Genomic DNA, 22,961 nt, shown 5'->3' with positions numbered 1-22,961 from the left:
ATCTTTTGAGCCCCCCCCACCCCCTCTCTGACAATGGGATTTTTAAGTACATGTATATATATAAAAAAAACCCCACATAAACTGCATACATAATTTTGGTATTGATAAAGGGAGAGGAAAAAGATGTTCTCTTGAAAAGTATTTCTTTGGAAAACGAGAAAGCTTGATCATTAAAGGTTTTTGTTTTGTTTGTGGTGTAGTTAATAGCGGTTATAACAAAGAATATAAAGTTGGCCTATTAGTCACCTTCCATATGATTCGAATGATATGTTGAAACGCTGATCCAATAATGTGTCCTGTACACAGGACAGACAAGGAAACAAACGTACGTTAGTTTGACTCCTAATACGACATAATATCCAGGTAACATGTCCAACGGAAACCGCCCAAAGAAAAGCACAGTTTTAAATCATAATGTAAACTGAATGTAAGTCGAACAGCATCGTCAGTAACGTGGTATGAATAAGACATAAAATCATAACACAAGGAAGTATAAGCAAAAGGCGCACTGTAATGTTGACGGCTCGTTTTAAGGGACAGAAAGCCCGTGCACTTTCGTTTTGCGGTAGACTACAACGGCGCATTTGTTAAAACTAAGGGTTATAGAGGACTGAAGAGAGAAAAAAAAAAAAAAAAATCTTTGCCCTTGTTAAAAATTTCCTCCCTCACCACAGCTTCTCGTGCTTTCCAACCGCGCCCCTCCCTCCCGTGAACTCGCAGAACACACGCGCGCACAAACACATATACATACACACTCACGCGCGCCTATTTGCAGAACAGGAAATGTGTGTCTTGTTTCTTGTGCACTCTCAGCAGTTCGCCTTTAAACTGGATTTTGCCTTTTTTTCCGTCGTGTATTGTGGATAAATTGACGTTTCCCGTTTCACAGCATTTTACTTAGTTCCTTCATAAACAGTATATCTCTACATGGATAGTTCATGAAGAAGAGTGTGTGTGCGCCAAGGAAAGGAAAACCTGTTTGTTGCGATTTTCTTTTTAACAATTTGTGCAAATGAAAGAAAAGAAAAATCAGCCATGCATGATCTGTAACATGGACCAGTGTCAGCGACCCTTGTCAACCGGGATCGACGTTGATCGGTAAATGGGGCTGAAAAGAGGTTTTGGATTCAAAATAAACGAAAATATCAAAGCGATACGCTTGAAAAACGTGGTGACATGAAAAAAAACAAGACAACCCCCCCCCACAAAACAAACAAAAAACCCCACCAAAGTCTGGCCATTGAATAGCTCGCCATATCAACAGTCACTGATGTTATCTTTTTTCTCGGACAAAGCCAGCTTCCTTTCCTCTCTCTGTGTGTGTGAATGTAACTGTGTGCGTGCATGTGCGTGTACATGCATGTACCTATCCACCCACACATCCGTTCACGTTTGGCTTCAGTTTTTTCAGAAATATTATATCCGAATTGAACTCCCGGGCGTAAAGAAGGCCTGAAATTAAGTCAAGTCACTCTAACTTCCGGGGTTTCGTTTATCCTAAAACCTACCTAGGGGGTCATTCTGACAGGTGGGGGGGGGGGGGGGGGAGTTCCAGGAAAGGGCCCACGCGACGACGGATGGATGTCTATGCATGCATGCTCTTTGTCTCGCTCCCTGTGTGGGCGTACAATATCAGTTGGCGCCATATGTTTTTCACTAAAAATGTTCTGCAGCTCCGAGGCCCCCTCCTTCCAGTCTTGGGAGCACGTGCGTGAAAAGGCGCGCACGGCCATCTGCATCTTTTCCGTACACACAAATGCAAACTGGTTTCATAGGCTCGAGTGTTCGATTCATGTGGGGGTCGCGACTGCCAAGGAAAATGGCTCTGATTATCCATGGACGGGGGGGTGAGTGCGAGTTGTCTACATTTTCAATAAAGCGCAAAACCAAAGCAAAAAAAGCGCCCCCCCACACCCCCTCACCTTAAAACACATTCAGTATATAGCCAAATTATTCCGTTTATCTGAGCAAACTTTAAGATACTTTACAGCTTGTGGGGTTGGAACAATGAAATTTACGACAGTTACTATCGGTGTTTCAAGGTTAGTGGAGTATACAGACTGATATTCGTGGTAACTGCGTGTCCAAAGTCTGTGAAAAGGTGACCAGCAGCAAAACAGAAAATTGAATTTTTGAACAGAAAATGTCCGCAGCACACACACACACACACACGCGCGCGCGCGCGCAAATAAAATACTGCGACAAGCTGTCGCAATCAGAACGTAACAAACGGCTATGCAAACCCACTGCCACCTGATTACACATTGCAAATGGCCGGGTTCGTTGAAAAGAAAATAGAAAAGTGCAGCAGAAGTATTTCCGCAAAGCTCTGGCGAATACAGACCTTGTTTAAAGTTTGACGGGAAAAGGGAATGATAACGCAAAAATAGCTCTGGGTTTTGAAGCGATATTAAACTACCAAAATCTGATAAAGAATTTTCTATCAGTCTAGGGTTTAACAAAAGATGCACTTTTTTCACCAAAGAAAGCAGCGTTCCACTTTTAGATAACTTGTCATTCCAAACTGTACTGGATCAGGGAAAAAAACAGATTTTTTTTTGTTGTAGTTTGCCCACTAGTACAAGAAAAACAAACAAACATGCAAAGTCAAGTCCACACCACCATGGAAACACCACGTCTATACCATTGTAGCACCATCTAGCAAACGGCTTCATCTTCCCTTAAAATCAACAGACCAATTGAAAATCAGACATGCACACGTCACCAGAACAGCCAAATGATTAAAATGCCATACGATTGTACACATCAACAACGACAGAAACCAAACCAAAATCATGTACATAAACATGGGCACTCTCCACAGTTTAAAAATTGCGTGACTCGTTTTGCTTTAAAACATTAATTTTTGTCAGCACAGCCGGTCAGAAAGTTTTGAAGTGTCTGGAGGCTCATCGGAGCTAATGCTGCCAGGTTATCCACATACCTGTTTTGTTTCCCCATTGTGCAATAAATTGAGCTAATTAAATAAGTTGGCTTGGTTTGTAACCTCTTTTTCCACTGTAAACAATCCATACGGAAATAAAAGGTGGAAAACTAAAAGGTATCGAAGAATGCAGGAAGGAACAGTGCACAACATTCCATTATAAATTTCGTACATGTGAACCTTCAGCTAGGCGTATCTATTTTTGAAGTGCCACTGACCTTTTCGTATACATATTTTTACACCGCCTCAAAATACACACGGTTTTCAGTGAAAATATACTTAAAATGTAATGTGAAATTTGTTTTAGTGGCATTTTCTTCTTTTTCCCCCCTTCCTGATCAGGGAAATCAGAATCTGACCTTTTGGATAACAATGAACGAAAAAAACCAACAACAAAAAACAAACACACACCCAAACCTCCAGATGAAATATGTCAGTACCTGACAGTTTAAAACTAGTCTTTATAATTATATACATTAGTGATGATAACGAGACCAGTAGCCAGCGTGGCATCTGTTCTTCAGCAAGTATAGAGTAGATGTCCCTTCAGTCTAATATGAGAAGCAATTACGTTGAAGTGTCGAACAGAGCTAAGACTGGAGAGGCGGAAATAAATCGTTACAAAAAAAGAACATTGGTGGTACACTTTAACTGAGAAGATGATTGAAGAAAAGGAACGAACTGGCAAAGATGTAACCAGGAGTAGTACTTAAATGAGAGAACGGGACCGTTCTGAATAAGAGCAAATGAGGACCGCTTCATATAACTGTATACAAATAGCAGGATCTTAGGATTTTGACGACAGATGTATATTTGAGCGACCCGAAGCACGAACATGCCCCCAATACTGTAGAATGCCTTGTATGACAAGGTTCCATTGAACACTCACACAATACAAGGAAAGCCTGACATACATGGTCCATAAAATTAAACTGTTCGATCATCTGTGTCATAATAGAGGTTTTTTTTTCTGAATTTAAAAAAAAAAAAGTTTTAGTAATTGATGCATGATATCAATTGCAAATTTACTATTCTCTGTAAAGTCATTCCTTTAAAGAAAAAAAAAAAAAAAAAGTCGAAATCTTGGTTCATTCCAAATAAACATAACATTCTTTTAACATTAAAAATGGTGAAATAAAAAAAAGAGCCAGTATTATATCTTAAAGCTTGGCCAAAATAACCTAACACTTTCACTATCTTTTCATGTATATATATTTTTTTTTTCACACATTCCCTATATTTAAGATATGTTGCTTAAGCCAAAATCACAGACGTTTCATATTCTCTGGCTGACTTCCCAGTTGAACAGAATACATTATGCATAACTCGTGTAAAAAAAAAAAAAGAACAAAAAACAAAACAAAACACACACTGTGTACATGGCTGCAAAACCAGTAAACGAGGAAGAAACGGGACTGAACAACGAAAGACACAAAGGTTTGTACAACAGAAACTGAAGGGCGGGGGGGGGGGGGGGGGGCGCAAACTCTTGGAGACGATAGGAACAACTTGAAGTGGGGGTGGGGTGGGGATTAAATGAACACGTTTAATCGGGTGTCACGATCAAAAGAATACTTTGATACGAGGTCACACGAATATTATGATAAAATGAACCCTCGACACGTCCTCCGGAAGAAAGAGACAGAATCACGTCTACCAACGGTATAGAAGAAATACGGGGGTTGGGCCAGTCAAGAGGTCTCCGTCACAAACCTTCACACTTATTTTTGATTTTTTGTCAACTGATTGCACGGGTCTTTACGCACACCAAATCACTGAGTTTACAGTCTATGTACATTCAACACAACCCATCAGTGGTTGTGACATCAGAAACAATCCATAATAAAACATCAGCCAGCACACGAAGGAAGGAACTAACATGAAAAAAGACACCACTCTCAAACAATCGTGAAGATAAAAGATAAAACAATATTAAATAATGCATAAGAACAATGTCCCGTGTCACAGTTCATGATGCTGACATGAACTCCCCAGCAAACAGTGGGGGTGGGGGGCTCTACTAAATGACGTGTCCATGTCTCTCACTTGTGGTCAGTTCCGACTTTGAATGCATGATGCATACCAGTACACGTACAATGTCACATGGAATGTGTCATACAGTTGGATCGGGCAAACAGGTAGTAACTGGACTAACAAATAGTTCAGGAGAAAAGTGACACACACAGAACAGCCACCGACCAAAACCACACCACGTACACCATTCAAGAATAAAAAACACACCTCCGGCGTCCTGGATTAAGAGGCGAAATAACTGCGAGAGGCTGGGCCCGCAGTGACCATCAGTGGCAAACAGCTTTCCGCTCCACCTTCGGCAAAGGAAACGCACTCTATTAGGCTTTTTCTTTTTTTCCCTCCCTTTTGTCCTTTGCACGAACAGCGAGCGGAGGACCCGACAGGCTATCAAATGTGTACCTGAAGAAAAAGGACGATTGCACTGCACAACAGAGAATGGAAAAGTGACCATAAAAACGGATTGCAACTGACCGTATGTTCCAGGATAAAGTATAATTATCTGATGAGCACTTCTGTGTGTTTGGCACACAATACGCCAGTGACTTGTCATTTCTAATGTGTTAATAGTGTTAATGATAATAAAGCAAAACCGTTAACAAGTGACATTCACAAACTTTGTGGCTGTTAATCCTTTTGTACTATTTGTTTAGAGACTGGCAATTTGAAGCAAACGTGACGAAGCATGTGATTATCCAGATAATAAAGAGCAACTGTTTATCATGACAATCTGAAGCAAGTGTTTATCACTGAATAATTCTCAGTCTTTATGCTTCACACTCAAGACGCTTTGATAAAAAAAAAACCTTTTACAGTAGACATTCACACGACAGCGCGAGACTCGCCAGCGTTCTTTTTTTCTTTTTTTTTTTGTTAGCATTTTCCACTCAATTGCAACTGAAAAGCCACAGTCATATTTTAAAGCATTGGTAATATCAATCGATCGACCGACCTTTTTCACTCAGAACGTTTCTCCGACTGATAACAAACACTACGCTCACAACTACTGACATGCACGGTCATCATAATCCACACACGGGACGCCCAACAGACACTTGAACAACCCCAGTTAAAGCAACGAGTCTCGTTCAGCCTTTCATCGGACTGTCCAGGGTGAAGGGGGTGAAAACGAAAAACCATGTGCTGGAGTACGAAGACAGCGACTTGTGAGGACCTGTTCTCGGGTTGTAGGCATTATCTGGAATGTTCCTCTTGTATGATTTTGCGCTCGCAGCATGTGTCTGAGGCAGGAGAGAGGGAGGGGGGCGGGGAAGGTCGGCGCGTTCTCTGGATAGACAGTTACCTGTGTGATCGCAGTCCCTCTGTTTCTCTTATTAGCAATCGGGTTTTGAAGTCTTACGGTCAACAAGTGGGGACAGAGAAATCCACAAGGGAGGAGGATATATTTATATTGCAAGCAGTAAACGTTTACACGTGAACCGTGTACAACCTGTAACGGGATTTGCAGTTGTGAGCCAGTTCTGTGTGAGTGTGTGTGTTTGTGTGAGAAAGAATGACGCTCATGATCAAATAAGAGTCCGTTTTCATGTCATCACAGATAATGAACAGCCAGCACTGTCAAGTCAGTCATATGTCACAGCTCCGAAGCCTCCTCTACCTCCTCCTCCTCCTCCACCACCACCACCACCTCGGGGGACTGGAAAGGAAGGCCGGGGCCCGAGTGACAAGGGAGGCAGGCGACTACTACCTCCTCCTCCTCTGCTGGAAGAAGCGGATGTTGTTGCAGTCGTCGGCGAGCTCCGGGTAGTGGTCCGGGGTGAGGATGTACTGGCCCATGTAGCCCGACACCTGCCCGGACTGGGCCAGCTCCTGGATCTCGTCCGGGGACCAGGCGTGCTGCGAGGGCAGGGAGTGCTGCAGCAGGTGCCGCTCCCGCTGCCAGGCGTGCTTCACGGCGCGCTCGAAGGCGTGGTGCAGAACGCGCTTCCGCTCGTGCTCCACCGTGGTGCCGTAGCGCACGTTGATGACCGTGTGGTTGGAGTGCACGCGCACGTCCACCTCGCTGTGCCGCCCGCGATGCACCGATACGTTGACCCCGTTCTCGTAGGTGACCAGCGTGCTGTGGATGCCCAGCGAGCGCAGGTCACGGTCCGCCTTGGCGGCGTCGGTCCGCACGAAGTAGTGCACGTCCTTGCCCTTGATGGTGAACGACAGGTCCACCAGGCGGGACCCGTTCAGCAGCACCGTCGCCAGTTTGCGCGCCCACTCAGCGGCGATGTCGGCGATGTTGACCACGGCCCGGCCCTCCAGGCTGGAGATGGTCACCCCGGCCCCGAACACCGGCTCCAGCGGCGAGGCCGTCTCCGTGGGCAGGTGGTGGAGGGGCGTCACCTTGGACCTGGGCACGGCCGACATCATCAGCAGGTTGTGCATGTCCCGGCGGAAGGTGCACTCGAAGGCCGAGGAGGAGGTGAGCAGCTGGTGGTTGGTGCCCGAGGCCTTGGGGTTCAGGTCTCCGGTGTAGGACACGTCGGGCGCGATGCTCTGCACGTCGTAGCCCAGGGTGGTCAGCCAGTCGGCCAGGTCTGAAACAGCATCGGCAGGTCAGGGGCGGTACGGATGTCAGGGGAACACTTTCACGGACAGAGATGGACACACAAACACACACACACACTCGAACACACACTCGCAAACACACACACACACACACACAATCTCTCTCTCTCTCGCACACACACACACAAACACACAGACTGCACACCTCTCTGAATACATTATTTCATAACCTTAGGAAGACGAACTCTCGTGTGAAAAGACCGATCAGTTTTCAAAACAATCGTCATGATGTCAAAAGAATGCTGCCTAAACGGGTATGTGGTGTTTGCTATGAAACAAACAACGACGAGAAACAAACAACAACAAAAAAAGAAAGCCAAATCAAATGCGTGAGAAAGCACATGATGATAATAGTAACTGCCTGACAGAGAAGCATTACTTTTTAGGCAGCGTGAGCATGCCTTTTGATAACAAACACTGGCTCTCAGACTAGGAGGCAATAGTGCAATGGCTCTTTGTGCTGCAGCCTATGGGGTGATTAAGCCTTTGGGATCAGCCCATTGCCAGCCGTCCCAAATCTCTCATGGTCGAGACTGCGGTGGGACTTGGGTATAAACACTCTCTGCTGGTACAGTTTGTTGACCCAGATACCAAGGACAGCAGCTGCCTCCTCTGCTGTTCTGATAGTCATAGTCGGACACAACTGACAGTCGCACACACCACCATTAAAATGACGCCTGGTCCCTGAACACACCCGTTCAACTTCCCAAGAATTTGACTCGACGTGATCTGACTTACCCATACGAGGGTGCTGAAGCTCGGGCAGGTGCAGGTTGACCAAGGAGCGGTACTGGTAGAGGTTCAGAACCTCGGGGTCCTCCACCACCACCTTCAGTTTGTCGAAGGCTCCGTCATAGTCCGGGGCCAGGAACCTGCCCAGGTAGGGGTCATACACCCGCTGGTCCATGAAGGCCAGCTGCACCACGTCGTTGTACACGGCCCCCTGAAACCCGAAAGGCAGGTCAAAGTTGGTGTTCGAGTCCAGGATGCGCAGGCCCAGAGGCGTGTAGCTGCACTGCTTGACCACGTAGCCCCGCTCGTCGAACACCACTAGAGGGGTACGGCTGGGGTCTGTGGCGATGTAGTAGGTCTTGCCGGAGCGCTGCATGGCGATCAGAGAGCCGCTGGTGTCGTAGAAGAAGACGGAGGCCTCCTTGGTGGTGTGGTTGTAGGTGTGGGTGACCTGGGCGGGCACCTGCGGGTTTCCGTAGAAGTACTGCATGGTGTGGCCCTGGTTGTCCCTCTGCAGGGCCAGGCGGCCCTCCACCGTGTGCTGGAAGGTGAACTCCACCTCGCCCCCTGCCCGCGACACCGTGGTCAGCTGACCCCGCGAGTTGAAGGCCACGTGGTCCAGCCCCCGCTGGGCCGTCAGCCCGTCGTCGTCGTACTTGTACATGAGCTCCCCGAACATGGTGATCTTGTCGCCCACGTCGAACTCCATGTGGCGCGTCTTGCCGTTCTCCGTGATCTTCTTGATGTTGCCGTTGGGGTCGTAGGCGTAGGTCCACACCGTCTGCCCCTCCACCAGCACGGCCGTCAGGTGGCTGTCGATGTCGTACTGGTACTCCACGGCCTGCGAGTCCGTCTGGCCGATGCGGCGCCGCCACTGGTGCACGCGGCCCGTCTGGTCGTAGTTGATCTGCAGCATGAAGCGCACGCTCTTGCCGAAGCGGATCTTGACGTCCGCCAGCCGTCGGTAGCCGTCGTACTCCCGGGTGATGAGGACGAAGCCGTTGGAGAAGGTCTGGTTGTCCGGGCTCTGCCAGCTGATGGTCAGGTCGTTGAGGCTGCGGAGGCGGCCTGTCTTGTCGTCGAAGGACAGGTTGTAGTTCATGGTCAGGTTGTTGGACAGCACCACGCTGCTCGAGATGAGCCGGAAGTTGTTGTCGTACTCGAAGGTCATGCTGGCGCCCACCAGGCGGTGGTCGTGGGGGAAGGTGACGATGGTGTTGCGCAGCAGCGAGGTGATGTAGGAGAACGTCTGGCGGCACTCGTAGTCCGGGCTGATGAGCTCCACCATGGACAGGCGCTGAGCCTTGGGGTGGTACTCGTGCAGGATCTGGGTCTGGTCGTACAGGATCAGCGACTCCTGCACACACAACACGCCGCGATCCACTCAGTTTGCTTGCCATGGGGGACACGGACAACATCAATGATCTAAGTGATACATGTTCTTGCCAGCGTGTACTATCAGACTGGTAGGGAAATTTTAGCGTCTTCTTAGCTGAAGGCATTTTTCAATGCTGCAGGTCTTAATACTGGACAAAGCGAATTTCTGAAAGACAAGTTTGTCTTGAAGTGATTATTGCGCTCATATTGCACGCATAATCACACGTCGACGCATGAAGATACACATGAATGCACACATACAATCTTTCCAACACAAGCAACCTCTCACTTTTCCCAACCACCCGCGCCTCCTCAAAACCACCCCATGCAAGCGGAAATTACCACAGCTTAACACGATACCCACCCACCCAGCACCACCTGCAAGTGATGATTGTACCGCTAACCCAACCATCCCACCACCTACCTGAAAGTGACGGTTGTACCCCTAACCCTCCCACCTGGAAATGACCGTTGTACCCGTAACCCACCCACCTGGAAGAGACAGTTGTAGCGCTAACCCACCCACCTGGAAGTGATGGTTGTAGCGGTAGACCACCCGCCGCTGCTGGCTGGGGAAGAGCAGCTGCAGCAGCTTGCCGTTGGTGTCGTAGTCGCGGATGTAGGGCTGAGTCATGCCCGGGGCCGTGTACAGGTGGCGGAGACGGCCGATAGTCAGCAGGGTCCGGAAGTGGTGCTGCCCCAGGACCATCGTCTCCACAGACTGCAGGCGTCCGCTGGCGTCTCGGTGAAACAGGTACTGCTTGCCGCTGGGCACGATCACGTCCGTGGGCTGTTTTGGGGACAGTAGGGCAAGAGTGTTGTGGGAAGGAGTTCCTTCATGTCAATTTAAAAAGTACTTTATTTTGGAATGAAGGGGTACGACAGGTGTGTTAGGAAAGAGTTCCTTCATGTCAATTTAAACAGACTTTATTTTAGAAGGGATAGGACAGGTGTGTTGGGAAGGAGTTCCTTTATGGAGGTTAAAACTGTACTTTATTTTGAAATGAAGGCTAAGAAAGATAAAAGAAGTAACGCAAATGGAACTGAAATTGTTGATTAACAACATAATATTATATGGTCTGGCTACGGTGTTCACTAATTCAAACCTTTCAACGCCAAACTCGCATTTATGCACAAGCTACACAGAGGACACATGTCACTGAAAGGTGACCAGATCTTGGTCTTATCCATGAACCTACTGCTCTGAATGTTCGATGGTAGGATAGGCCATATTTTCTACCCACCCCAAGCTGATTTAAATCTGACACCCATCTTTTCTGTGTTTATAGCACTAGGGAATTTTGCGATCTAACTTGTTAAACTCCTCCCCCCCACTCACCCCCACTCCTCTTTCCCCCATCCTCCTCCAACTACCCCCAATCCTTCCCCCTCCTCTTACCCCCACCCTCCTCCAACTACCCCCAATCCTCCTCCCCCCTACTTACCCCCACCCTTCTCCAACTACCCCCTATCCTCCTCCCCCCACTTACCCCCACTCTTCTCCAACTACCCCCAATCTTTCCCCCCCCCCTCTTACCCCCACCCTTCTCCAACTACACCCTATCCTCCTCCCCCCTCTTATCCCCACCCTCCTCAACTACCCCCAATCCTCCTCTCCCCCTCTTCTTACCCCCACCCTCCTCCCAATCCTCCTCCCCTCCCCCTCCTCTTATCCCCACCCTCCTCCAACTACCCCCAATCCTCCTCCCCCCTCCTCTTACTCCCAATCCTCCTCCCCCTCCCTCTTACCCCCACCCTCCTCCAACTACCCCCAATCCTCCCCCACCTCCTCTTACCCCCAACCCTCGTTACCTTCTTCGACCCGTCCCGGTACTGGTACCGGTACTGGACGCCGGCGGGCTTGAGCACCCGCTCCTTGATGCGCCCGTGGTCCAGGTAGTCCCGCTGCTCCAGCAGGTCCCCGTACTGCCAGGACAGCACGTCGCCCTGGGGGCTGTAGGTGACGTTCATGCCGTGGTAGGTGGAGGCCGGCAGGAAGTGGGTGGGCAGCCCCGCGTCGTCGTACACCACCGTGATGATCTCGCGAAGGTCGTGCGTCAGCACCGTCTCCATGTGGTTGCGGCGGTCGTACTCCACCGTCAGAAGGTTCTCTCCGTTGATCTGTGGAGAAAATAAATTAGTTAAAGAAAGAAAAAGAAAAAAAAGAGACGGAATGGGTGGTGGGGTTATTATGGTGTGGGCCGGAGAAAACGCCACCAAGAGGTCCATCTCGCCTGTAACGTTGACAGTGTTTCGTTCTCCAACTAAGTAAAAGCGGAAGGGGTGGTGGGGGTGAGTGTGGTGTGGTCTGGAGTAAAACGCCAACAAGCTGTCTTTTAATCCCATGTATACGTGGCAGTTCCGTCCTTCAACCGGGCAAACTCCCCAGTTCTTGAGTTCGGTGTGGGTTTGGAGAAAGCGCCAACAATCTGTCTTCTATCTACCCTGTGACGTGTTACCGTTTGGCTCCGAGCTTCCGAGTATACTCCTCAGTCTTGATATTGTGGTTATGCCCATGTACGGTCGGTTGGACTTGTAATCAGCATCGGGTTGGACTCGTAAGCAGCAATGTCGAAGTAATGACATCCTGGTTGGGTTGTGTAAGCATCTTCGCCACTCTTCCTCCTTTCAGTCTTTTAAAACCGGTCTGAAAACACGTCTAATTCATGCAGATTCTTAGTGCGCGCGCGCGCGCGTGTATGTGTGTGTGTGTGTGTAATGTAATAGGCATAGTCTTTGAATGCTTTGTGCGCACGTGTGTGTGTGTGTGTGTGTGTGTGTGTGTGTGTGTGTGTTTGTGCGCCTGGTAGTAGAACTAAATGTGTGTGTGTGTGTGTGTGTGTGTGATGTTTATTGTAAAACGCTTTGAGCTCCCTTTCAGGGAGGAAAGCGCTCAACAAGTATCCATTATTTTTATTATTATTATTATTATTATCATCATAATAACAAATGCCTCCACCCTGCAAATTGAACGTTTCACTCTCCAACCAGCCAAACTCTTTTTGGTTTGACAGTGGGGTTGGGATAAACGGCAACAGGTATTGCTCTTCCCTGAACACTTGACAGAATCGCTCTCTGTCTAGCCGTAACCAAATCAGCTCCTGTTAGTTCGACATGGCATGGGTTCAGCGGGAACAAGTTGTCTTCTTCCACCATAACGCCACGGTCACAGAACCGCGGTCTCCATCCATATAGACTCCTGTTGCGTCGAGAGTGGGCAAGCGGCAGCGAGCCGTCTTCTCCCCTTACAACGTGACATTTGTCTTCTCAGCATATTTGTCTTCCCCTGTGATGCGACAGTGTCGCTCTCCAGCCACCGTGAACTGCAGTTACTTTGACACTGGTAGGCTAAGTGGCAACAGTTGCTCTCACTGCCTTTGTGATTTGACAGTTTCGCTCTCTCCGATTAACAGTAGCCCCCTGCTCCCTCTCTCCACTCCCACAGGATTGCACTGGACTCTGCATTTAACTCTGTATTCTTTATTATCTCACTTCTTGTACTTTGTCATGTATGCGCGCATATGTGTGATTATGTGTGCGCTCGCGCGCACTCGTGTGTGTGTGTGTGTGTGTGTGTGTGTGTGTTTTGTGGAATACGTTCTAATTTTTTCAGCTGAGAGCGTGATGTGTACACCCACATGACTACCACACCTAGTTCGGTCTAATCTAACATACATCTGACAAAAGATATAGGTCAAAATCAACGAGGTTGAAAATTTAAAAAAATCGATTGTTAGTATTTTATTATTATTATTATTTTGAATATACTATTCCGAATAAACATAACGAAACAATGTATTTCCCAGAAACGAGAAAACTGGTCGCATAATTGTAGCCCACGGGATGCACCCCTTTAAAAACCCATTTGATCTGAAACATTTTCAGAAAAAGACCAGGGAGAGGGCTAATCGTGGTCCATTCTCCTGGCACTAAATGGAAATTCCAAACGGATCAGCAAATAAGCAAAACAGGATGGACACAGGAAGTCATCAGTTCCCCTCCCCAATCATCCACTGTATTTGTATTTCTTTTTATCACAACAGATTTCTGTGTGAAATTCGGGCTGCTCTTCCCAGGGAGAGCGTGTCGCTATACTACAGCGCCACCCTTTTTTTTTGTATTTTTTTTTCCTGCGTGCAGTTTTATTCGTTTTTCCTATCGAAGTGGATTTTTCGACAGAATTTTGCCAGGAACAACTCTTTTGCTGCCGTGGGTTCTTTTACGTGCGCGAAGTGCATGCTGCACATGGAACCTCGGTTTATCGTCTCATCCGAATGACTAGCGTCCAGACCACCACTCAAGGTCTAGTGGAGGGGGAGAAAATATTGGCGGTTGAGCCGTGATTTAAACCAGCGCGCTCAGATTCTTTCGCTTCCTAGGCGGACGCGTTACCTCTAGGCCATCACTCCACTGTAAATGTGTACCCAACATTAAGTAGATATAATAACATGCAAATGAGTAAACGAAATCTTATTCACCAACATATCATGAAAGTAAGTTTTGTCTTTTTTGTGTTCAATTTTTTTTTTAGTTAGATATCTCATTGTTTCTTGAAAACCTCAGATAATCGAAATGTTAAAACAAACAAAACAAAACGCAACCAAAATTAACCAACAAAAGAATATAAATGTGAAAATAATACCAGAGCAATGTTATTCTAGCTTTAAAGCAACTTTGAAAACAACATTCTTTTGTTAGTTACTACTCAGTCGACAAAGAAAAGTTAACTACTCGATCGACAAAGACAGCCAAAAAATCATGCCGATGTATCAGGGTCTACTCCAGACTCAAAACCAGATTCAGTCGCAATATGGTGAATCCTCATTCATTATTCATGTGTTTTTTTTCTCTGCCCACTTTGTGCATGTAATCACATGCCAGCTGATATACATGGGGGGAATGTTTGTCCCGAAATGACAGAGAGAGAGAGAAAGAGAGAGAATGGGATTCTAGCATTCAAAAACATGTCAAGGTTGAAAAGAAAAGGATAAAAAAAAAGAAAGTAACTTCTCTGAGTCTTAAACAGTAAAATCAGTACCCAAACACATGCTTTAAGTATTAGTACCTGATATTATATCATTCAAAACATTACCATGCTTTTAAGTCTTAATTAGTCATGTCAGAATTGTAGAGCTGGGAAATACTTCATTTTTACAATACAAAGCTAGAATATTCTATTGTTTTCAAGTTTTAAGTTCTGGAATTATGATGATGATGTATATCATTTAACGTTTATGCACCTGAAAACATGCACAAATTTCACTTTCATATTATTTGAATATGTGCATATGTCTGATCGCATTGCAGACGTCTGAAGCGACGTGCAGATACTGAAGGTAATGGCAAACATTGAAACTTATTGTTCTGATCTATATTCCCCGGCTCTACAACGTCAAACACTAAATCTAAACAAGCAGTTATCTCGGCTACATATCAACCTCATGTGTCTTCTGTTCAGTACACAAAAGCTTTGGCTCAGTCAGTTCAGTTTCTTAGTGATCACTCGCACTGACTGTCAAGTCAGAACAGACTTAGTAAAAAGCACTGCGGATCAGTATCTTCATTAGAAGCAACTGTTATGTAAATCACGAACGGTTAATGAATTGAACTAATCATAGATGAAGTTAGGCAACTGATGCGATGAAAATTTATGAATGAATAGTAATAATTATTCAAAAAGAATGATGGTCTAAAATATTGAATGAGTGGGCTTAAAATAATGGTCTAAAATATTGAATGAGTGGGCTTTGTAAAATGAGATGGAATCTACAGTTTAAGAAAGAGAGAGAAAAAACAAAAACAAAAAAAAAAACAACACGAAATTATAATTTTCCTATTTTATTATGGAGTTCAAAATTCCAGATTCGTGAATTACATTTTCCCATACATTAATGTTTTGCCCATATGAGAAATAAGACCATATGAAAGTTCTTCAAAAGCTCGTCACTTTTTGCCAGGAGCTACACAGTAATCGAGTGTATTATACTTCCCGCAGTTCATCGGCATGAATCTCCCGTTGGCACTATAATGAATGGTGATGACATTTCGATACAATCTTGCGCATGAAATATTGGTTTACATCGCAAAATAGTGAACCACTTAAGATGTGAAGACGATCACAATTTCCCGAATTTATTGCCAAGACAAGGGCTTCATTTCTTCCATTAACAGGGACAATAAGGCTTAATGCTTTGAAAATCATGGTTTTGGAACAGTTGAACTCACGTGATCACAATTCCTTACAACTGGTTCTCGTTTTTTTCTTCTTTCTGATTTCAGATTTTACGTCAACACTCAAGTTTCCTATTCCGCTGGTAATAACATTTACAAATGCTCGAAAGTGAGGAGTAGATATTCACACGGTTCCATTAACACAATGATGGAGAACCCTCCTCCCCCAACCCCCACAAAACAAATCATCTGATAAACATGAGGTTGAAATGTAACGGGGAGAGAGAGCGAGAGAGAGAGAGAGAGAGAGAGAGAACAGAGGGAGGGTTCGGGGTACGGGGGAACACATACCAACAGAGCCTTCTCCTTGATGGCATCCGCATGCGAGTCATGCAAGCGAGTCAGCTGCCCTACCCTGAACCGGTGCCCAATCTTCTCCACAATGCGGCTCTGGCGCGTGCGCCGCTTGCGCCGCAGGTAGAAGCGCCACTCGAGGCGGTGCATGTAGTGGTCCGGCACGATGATCTTGCGCTTGTAGTGCATGCGGTGCTCGTTCTCCATGATGGGGTGGCCCCCCGTCTCTATGGCCACCGTCAGGTTGCTAGGGAACACCACCACCACCGCCCCGTCGGGCAGGTAGGTCACCTTGGTCTGCGTGGAACCTGCAGCGGGCGGGACAGGTACGGGAGGACATCTAGTCAGTCACGGTGTTTTTCTTTTCTTTCTTTCTTAAGGTCTCTAAACAATTTAACTATCTGGGGAAGATTTACAGGGAGAGGATGGGTGGTGGGGGGGGGGGGGTGTATCTGTCCTTACCAGCGCACAGACTGACTAGCAAGCCAACGTTGACAATGGGCGTGGGGCGAAACAGGATTTGAATTACTGAACATTTCTCACGCCTGACACCCTGCCCGTTCTTGCAGATGCATTTGGAACAAAAGCCACGTTTTGGAAATGAAGTGTGTCATCACATAAATTGAATTTAAAAAAAAAGAAAAAGAATCTTTATTAGTATCCACCATTAACATTTCAAGTACACTACTCAAGATAATACAATATTTGATAACAAAAACAAGTTTTGTGGGGGAAGAAACATCATGCGATTTGAATTGGAACCGAAATGAATTACATCTCCCCTATAAGGTAGCACTTGAATGTTTGAAGTATAAAAAAAAAAAAAACAAGTCGCACGTGCGCTGGTAAGGATTACCCCCCAAACAGCACCTCTCCTTGCTCCAGACAAGCCCATCCAAATGCCATGTTAACTGAAAACGACTTCAGCAACTTCCCGACTCTCCGTTTCCTATTCAAGAGTGTCAAAAGCAACACCGAATGCATTCTGCACGCTTTAGAATCACACCGACTCTTGCCTTTTGGCCACAGTTCTGGACGCTAGGTTCACACACAACTTGTGTTGCAATGCATACCGAGATGAGGACACTGAAAGCTCTTAGGAACCCCGCCAAACCCTCCTCCCCCGTTTTTTTTTTTTCCCATACAACTTGCATTCCTCCTCTTCTAAATAATTATGTCGTTTGAAAAATAAAAGCGTTTGGGGGTTAAATATGAGAACAAAGGGCAGAGGAAACAACTAAACTAACTAGGTCAACAAAACGATGTTATTGGCTGAATATACCAGCATTCCGTCATAGTTGCACGCACAAAACATTCACTGACTTCTTTTAAGGATTTGTTAATCTTTGCCAGGACATGAATCAGATTTCGTTAAAACAATTTTGTTGTTGTTGTTGTCTTCTTTCTTTTTCTCGTTAGCCACCAACAACTGGTATTTACTTATTTTTCTTTTAATACTTTGCTTCAATACCCTTCAACAAATAGGCTCATCAGTTATGAAGAAAGATGAACAGACCCTATTTGCATTAAGAGAAAGAAAAATAAAACACTGATCGTAAACAATTACTGCTCATTTTCCCAACAAAACAAATTAGATCTGCATCCACCCGGGCCAGAGGCCAAACAAAACAATGATTATTGTCAAATGATTCTATGGAAAATACATCAGATGTAGGAAATAATTTTTACAGGCGAAAAGTGTGGTGGCCAAGCTCTTTTGTTAGCAATTCAAAAAGAAAAGAAAGAAGGGGAAAAATACTCCGATGAATATATGATGCTAAGATGAAATCAAGAGGATATAAATTAAGGGAACAAAATTAGACAAGAAAAAATACACTCAGAAAGTAAAAAAGTTCGAACTTAATGTTAAGGAGCGGCAAAGATGATTATACAAGTTTGCAAGCAATTAGAAAAAATACCAGTCTGCCATTCAAAGCAATACATACCCAGTCAGTTAAATGTTAAGAAATGATAAATCCAAACCATGCAACTGAGTAAGTCAAACAACTCAAAAAGAGTATTGGTTACACAAAGTATAGAACTGGAAAGAAAAGAAAAGCCATTCTGCTAAATATAAAATAGATTACGTTCATGCTCAGAAGCTCTGAAAAAGACCAAAGTGGCATGCCAGGGCAAATTATGCATGTTAATCAGTCACGTGACATTGGACGAGGCTTATCTAAGAGCTGAAAAAATACATTTCTACAGCAACCAAATCAGTAAAATACATATCTATGTAGCTATCCATTTACTTTTTTCTTCTTCTCAGAAATAGTTATCATGATGTATCTTTCTTTTGTTACCACAGTTTCAAATATAATTTCTATTTTTCAATTATACATTATAAAACAAAATTACAGAAACAAGTAATTCATCTCAGTACTGTTTCATCTGAAATATACTGAGCCTGTATTCTATAAATGTGTTTTTACAAGGAGACCTGAAGAAGGATGCTAATCCATTACACTTAGAAAACAGTTTTATCAAAACTTTTTGCCTCTTTTGTACTTCAAACTGACAGAAAAAAAATCATAACATGATAAGATAAAAGAAGTGAAAAAAATCAAAACACCAAATTCCAACCTTGGACATGCAATTTCTGGAAAATAGGATCTGGACATCTTTAATTTCAGATTCCAATTTTTTTGTTGTTATCAAGCAGCGGAATCAAAACAATGCACAGATATGTTCTGCTCTGTGTGTGTGTGTGTGTGTGTGTGTGTGTGTGTGCTTTTCATTTGCCAGCTTTGATGGAAACCCCTGAAGTGCTGAAAGCCGCGGAACAAAATAATTATGTTGAATACTTCCACTCTATAGTTACGAAAATGTTCCAAGGTTGTAATTTGACTGCCCAAGCCCTCTTCCTTGATATTTACAGATTTTTGAGGATGATCTAAATTTGATTTGAAATTAATTTTAATTCCGTTTCCTGAAAAAATCATAAAATAACAATCCATGACTTTCTCCTCATGAAGTAATTAATAGTTTGACTTTTTCGTTTGGTTTTAGAAAACAAAAGCATAGGATTATATGTCTATGAATGCATAGTTTTCACCATCACAGCCATGTCTGAATTGGACTCTCAAATTTATCAATCAATTTTGAAATGAACAATATTTTCCCCATTCAAAGATCAACCTCCACTACCGAATTAAGGTTTATCAAACCGGACAGTCATACTCCAAGAAAATAAAATTGAAAACTGTGATATTCTCATGCAATACAAAACAAATCATTATCAGTGCAGTCTTTTTTTTCTTCTTCTTTTTTTTTTTTTTTTTTTAAACCGCACATGGCTCTTTCAAACAGTTCATGTTGATAAACAAAGACTTCAACTGCGGCATCCTCAAAGATCTCGACCTTGAGCTCAAGAGTGAAAAGGTCTAGCCATTACAGTAATTTTCAAGTTTAGATTAAATAGCTCCCTCACTACAAGTTAAACCCAACCTCATCAAAGGCAAGTACAGTTAAATCCTACCTGATCAAAAGTCAAGAGCTCAAGGCCTGCCATACATAAAAAGAAATATATATATATTTTTTTTTTTGAACGATCAAGGACGCGAGGGCTTGCTGAGTGAAAAAAAAAACCAAAAAAAAAAAAAAAAAAACACCACAAGGTGGAGTTGCAAGCCAAACTTGCCATGCATGACCGATTGCACGCTTCCATACGTCGCCATGGCCACCACATCAGTGCTATCAGTAGTGACATGAACTATGGAACCTGTGGCATTCACGTCCGTCTCCAGCACCGTCACGGCTCCCGTGGGCTGCGAGATGCGCTGCAGACGGCCCATGGCGTCATACTCGTAGTTGAAGGTCTGCCCGTTGGCCATGTGCTTGGACTCGAGCAGCTCAGTGTCGCCCATGTAGGTGAACGTCTCCGTCAGGTTGTTGGGGGCCTGGAACTGGTACAGCCGCCGGCGGTTGTCCATGACCAGCTGGCAGGTGGCGTTGTTGGGGGTGATGATGGTCTTGGCCAGCGACTGGTAGTCCCGCTTGATCTGGATCTTGTTGGTGGCGCTGTCCTCCACCGCCACCAGGCGCCCGTAGGAGGAGTAGACGTTGTAGGTGAAGTTGTACATGTACTGGTTGGTCAGGAAGTTGATGGTGTGCTTGTGCTGGCCGAAGTAGTTGAAGGCGTAGATCTCCTGCGTCTCGGGCGACACGACCTCGTAGTGGCGCGACTTGAGCGTGGGCAGCTGTGAGATGATGGAGAACACCCGGAGGTTGCCCATGTCGGCCAGGTGCAGCACCCCGTCCGGAGTGACGGTGACGGAGGTGGGGTCGCTGAACAGAGCCTGGGCCGCCAGCAGCTCCCGCGGGTCGTAGCACTTACAGCGCTCCTTCTGCTGGCAGTCGCACTTGGACTTGGCGCCGGCGAAGTGGTGGATGTGGCCGTCTGTGGACACGACCCGCACCCGGTTGATGTGGTGCGTGTCGCTCTCCACGATGTACAGGTCGCCGTGCGGGCCGAAGGTGATGCTTTCCGGGGTCACCAGCGTCACGTGGTCGGCGATGCTGGACGCCTGCTCGTCGTCTGCCAACACCCCCTGCAAACACCAGCAGCGGTTAGTGAGAGAACTGGGGAGAACAGTGTGTGGAGTTGACACTCGTGTTTTAGCTGATACTTCTCCTGAACTGATTAACACCCTCGTGCGTAAGCTGCCACTTCTCCTGAACTGATTAACATCCTCGTGCGTAAGCTGCCACTTCTCCTGAACTGATTAACACCCTCGTGCGTAAGCTGCCACTTCTCCTGAACTGATTAACACGCTCGTGCGTAAGCTGCTACTTCTCCTGGACCGTGAAAACAATAAGCCACATCGCTGGCCTTGCGCTGTCAAGAGAAAAGGTTCAGTGGCCTTCCCCACAGCACGAAGATCAAACAGAGATGAGGGGATCGTTCAGTTCTGTCACATTTAAGTCGCATCTCGTTTTCTTAAGGAAAGATTTGAGTAAATCATTAACTTAAAAACAAAACAAAACCAAATCCACAAAAAAACAAAAAAACACCCCCCACCTTTCATTTTGATTTGTGTAGATTCGGAGCCCACCCACCCACACCCTACAGCTTCTCTTCACCAACTCCCCTCCCCTCCCCTACCTGCGGCAGGAAGCTGGTGTGTCGAAGAGGGCAGTAGAAGGGGCGGCCGGCCACAGTGACCAGCTTGAAGTCCGCGGTCAGCTTGAGCACAATGCTGTGGTCCAGGATGTGCAGACTGTCGTCCAGGGGGTTGATGGCCAGGGCCGTGGGCCACTTGAGACTGACCTGGAACGGGTCACACGTCACGGGGACAACAGGTCAACAGGGCGGCCTTGTAAGTGAACGCATTTGCTTTGTCAAGTAACTGTGGGGTGTGTGTGTGTGTGTGTGTGTGTGTGTGTGTGGGGGGGGGTGATGGAGGGTGGGGGGGGGGGTACTGAGATGGTGATGAAAAAGGAGGTCGGTCACTTGCTGGGTAAACAACTAAACAACAGGACGGCTTTGGAAGTGAACGTTTGTTTTGTCAATTAACTGTGGGGTGTGTGTGTGTGGTGGTGGTGGTGGGGGGGGGGTTATTGAGATGCTGATGGAAACCGAGATGGGTCACTTGATGGGTAAACAACAGGACGGCTTTGGAAGTGAGGACGTTTGTTTTGCCAAATAACTGTGGGGTTTGTGTGTGTGTGTGTGTTTGGGGGGGGGGGGGGGGGGGGTTGTTGAGATGGTGATGGAAAAGCAGATGAGTCACTTGGTGGGTAAGCAGCGTGGTGCATAGCTGGAACTGGCATCAGTTTGTGGACAGGGAGAGACTACAGGGGGAGATATTCAGATTCAGATGATTCACTAATTTATAGGCCTCGGCCTCTCATAAAGGGGTAAGTGAACAACATGCATCGTATCAAACAAACGTGCATAACATCAATCACATGTCGAAGCACACAATTACAAAAACGCTGCATTAGAGAGAGAGAGAGAGAGAGAGAGAGAGAGAGAGATCGGGGAGACATATTCTGCTCACCTGACAGCTCTGAACTATTGAGATGAGAGGAAAAGGTTGGTGTTGGGGAACTACGTTCGTCGGTTTCATTCGTTAATGGATGGGGAGAGAGGAAAGGGTGGCAAGATGAGAACAGGCGATCCAATGAGGGTAGGGAGCGAAGTAACCTTTTATGTCAACACTTAACTACGGTGCAAGCATATCGTGTTGCAAGAGCATAATTTCATTCATGGAGCGAGGGGCAGAAAGAGCAGCGTGGGGGGTAGGGCGGTGCGTTGGGGGAAAGATACAGACCAACTCCAAGAGGTCAGGTCCAAAGAGTGACAGCGGATGACGATGGAGCTGCATTATTTATGCACTGGGGTTGGGGGGGGGGGGGGGGGGAGATATGATCTTTGGACTCCCATCAGACCAGGGACAATGGGTGATAGACATGGGCATTTCTGCGGGCTTTTTTTTCGTGAGAAAAAGGGGAAAAAAGACGGAGTGTGTGTGTGTGTGTCTGTGAGACACAGAGAGAGAGGGGGAGAGGAAGAACGGGGTGAAGAGACTCGATATATATTTTTTTTTTCAACTGGATTCTTCTTGAAAGAAAGAGAAACGCCCTGCTTACTGAATGAGTATCCAGCAATCCATGCACAAACACAAACACGCCACACACATTCGTCAAATAAAGAGTCACGCACAGTCAACAACGGCCATCCGAACCTTTCAACACACCTGTACACATCTTTCTTCTGCACACCCTCACACCTCATTTGACACGTTCCCCTCAAACCACGCTCTCCGAAACA

General features: G+C 45.9%; 1 protein-coding gene across 5 annotated transcripts in view; it reads right to left on the bottom strand.

Annotated features, from left to right (window-relative positions):
• Positions 1–3,942: 3,942 nt before the first annotated feature.
• The window catches only part of LOC143298556 (teneurin-m-like), a 282,172-nt gene continuing 263,153 nt past the window's right edge, over positions 3,943–22,961 (bottom strand). For 3 of the 5 annotated variants that reach the window (XM_076611431.1, XM_076611435.1, XM_076611436.1), the window contains 7 exons: positions 21,291–21,455; positions 19,827–20,736; positions 16,184–16,494; positions 11,474–11,782; positions 10,188–10,451; positions 8,291–9,641; positions 3,943–7,521 (listed from right to left, as the gene is read on the bottom strand). In XM_076611431.1, coding sequence (XP_076467546.1) covers positions 6,680–7,521; positions 8,291–9,641; positions 10,188–10,451; positions 11,474–11,782; positions 16,184–16,494; positions 19,827–20,736; positions 21,291–21,455 — 4,152 coding nt within the window. In that variant the 3' untranslated portion in view covers positions 3,943–6,679. The remainder of the gene's footprint in view (positions 7,522–8,290; positions 9,642–10,187; positions 10,452–11,473; positions 11,783–16,183; positions 16,495–19,826; positions 20,737–21,290; positions 21,456–22,961) is intronic. The other 2 variants (XM_076611432.1, XM_076611434.1) reach the window with 2 other exon arrangements.

The sequence above is a fragment of the Babylonia areolata genome, chromosome 24 (genome assembly GCF_041734735.1).
Source record: "Babylonia areolata isolate BAREFJ2019XMU chromosome 24, ASM4173473v1, whole genome shotgun sequence".
In the NCBI taxonomy this organism is placed as follows: domain Eukaryota; kingdom Metazoa; phylum Mollusca; class Gastropoda; order Neogastropoda; family Buccinidae; genus Babylonia; species Babylonia areolata.
This window is presented reverse-complemented; position numbering and strand designations above follow the sequence as displayed.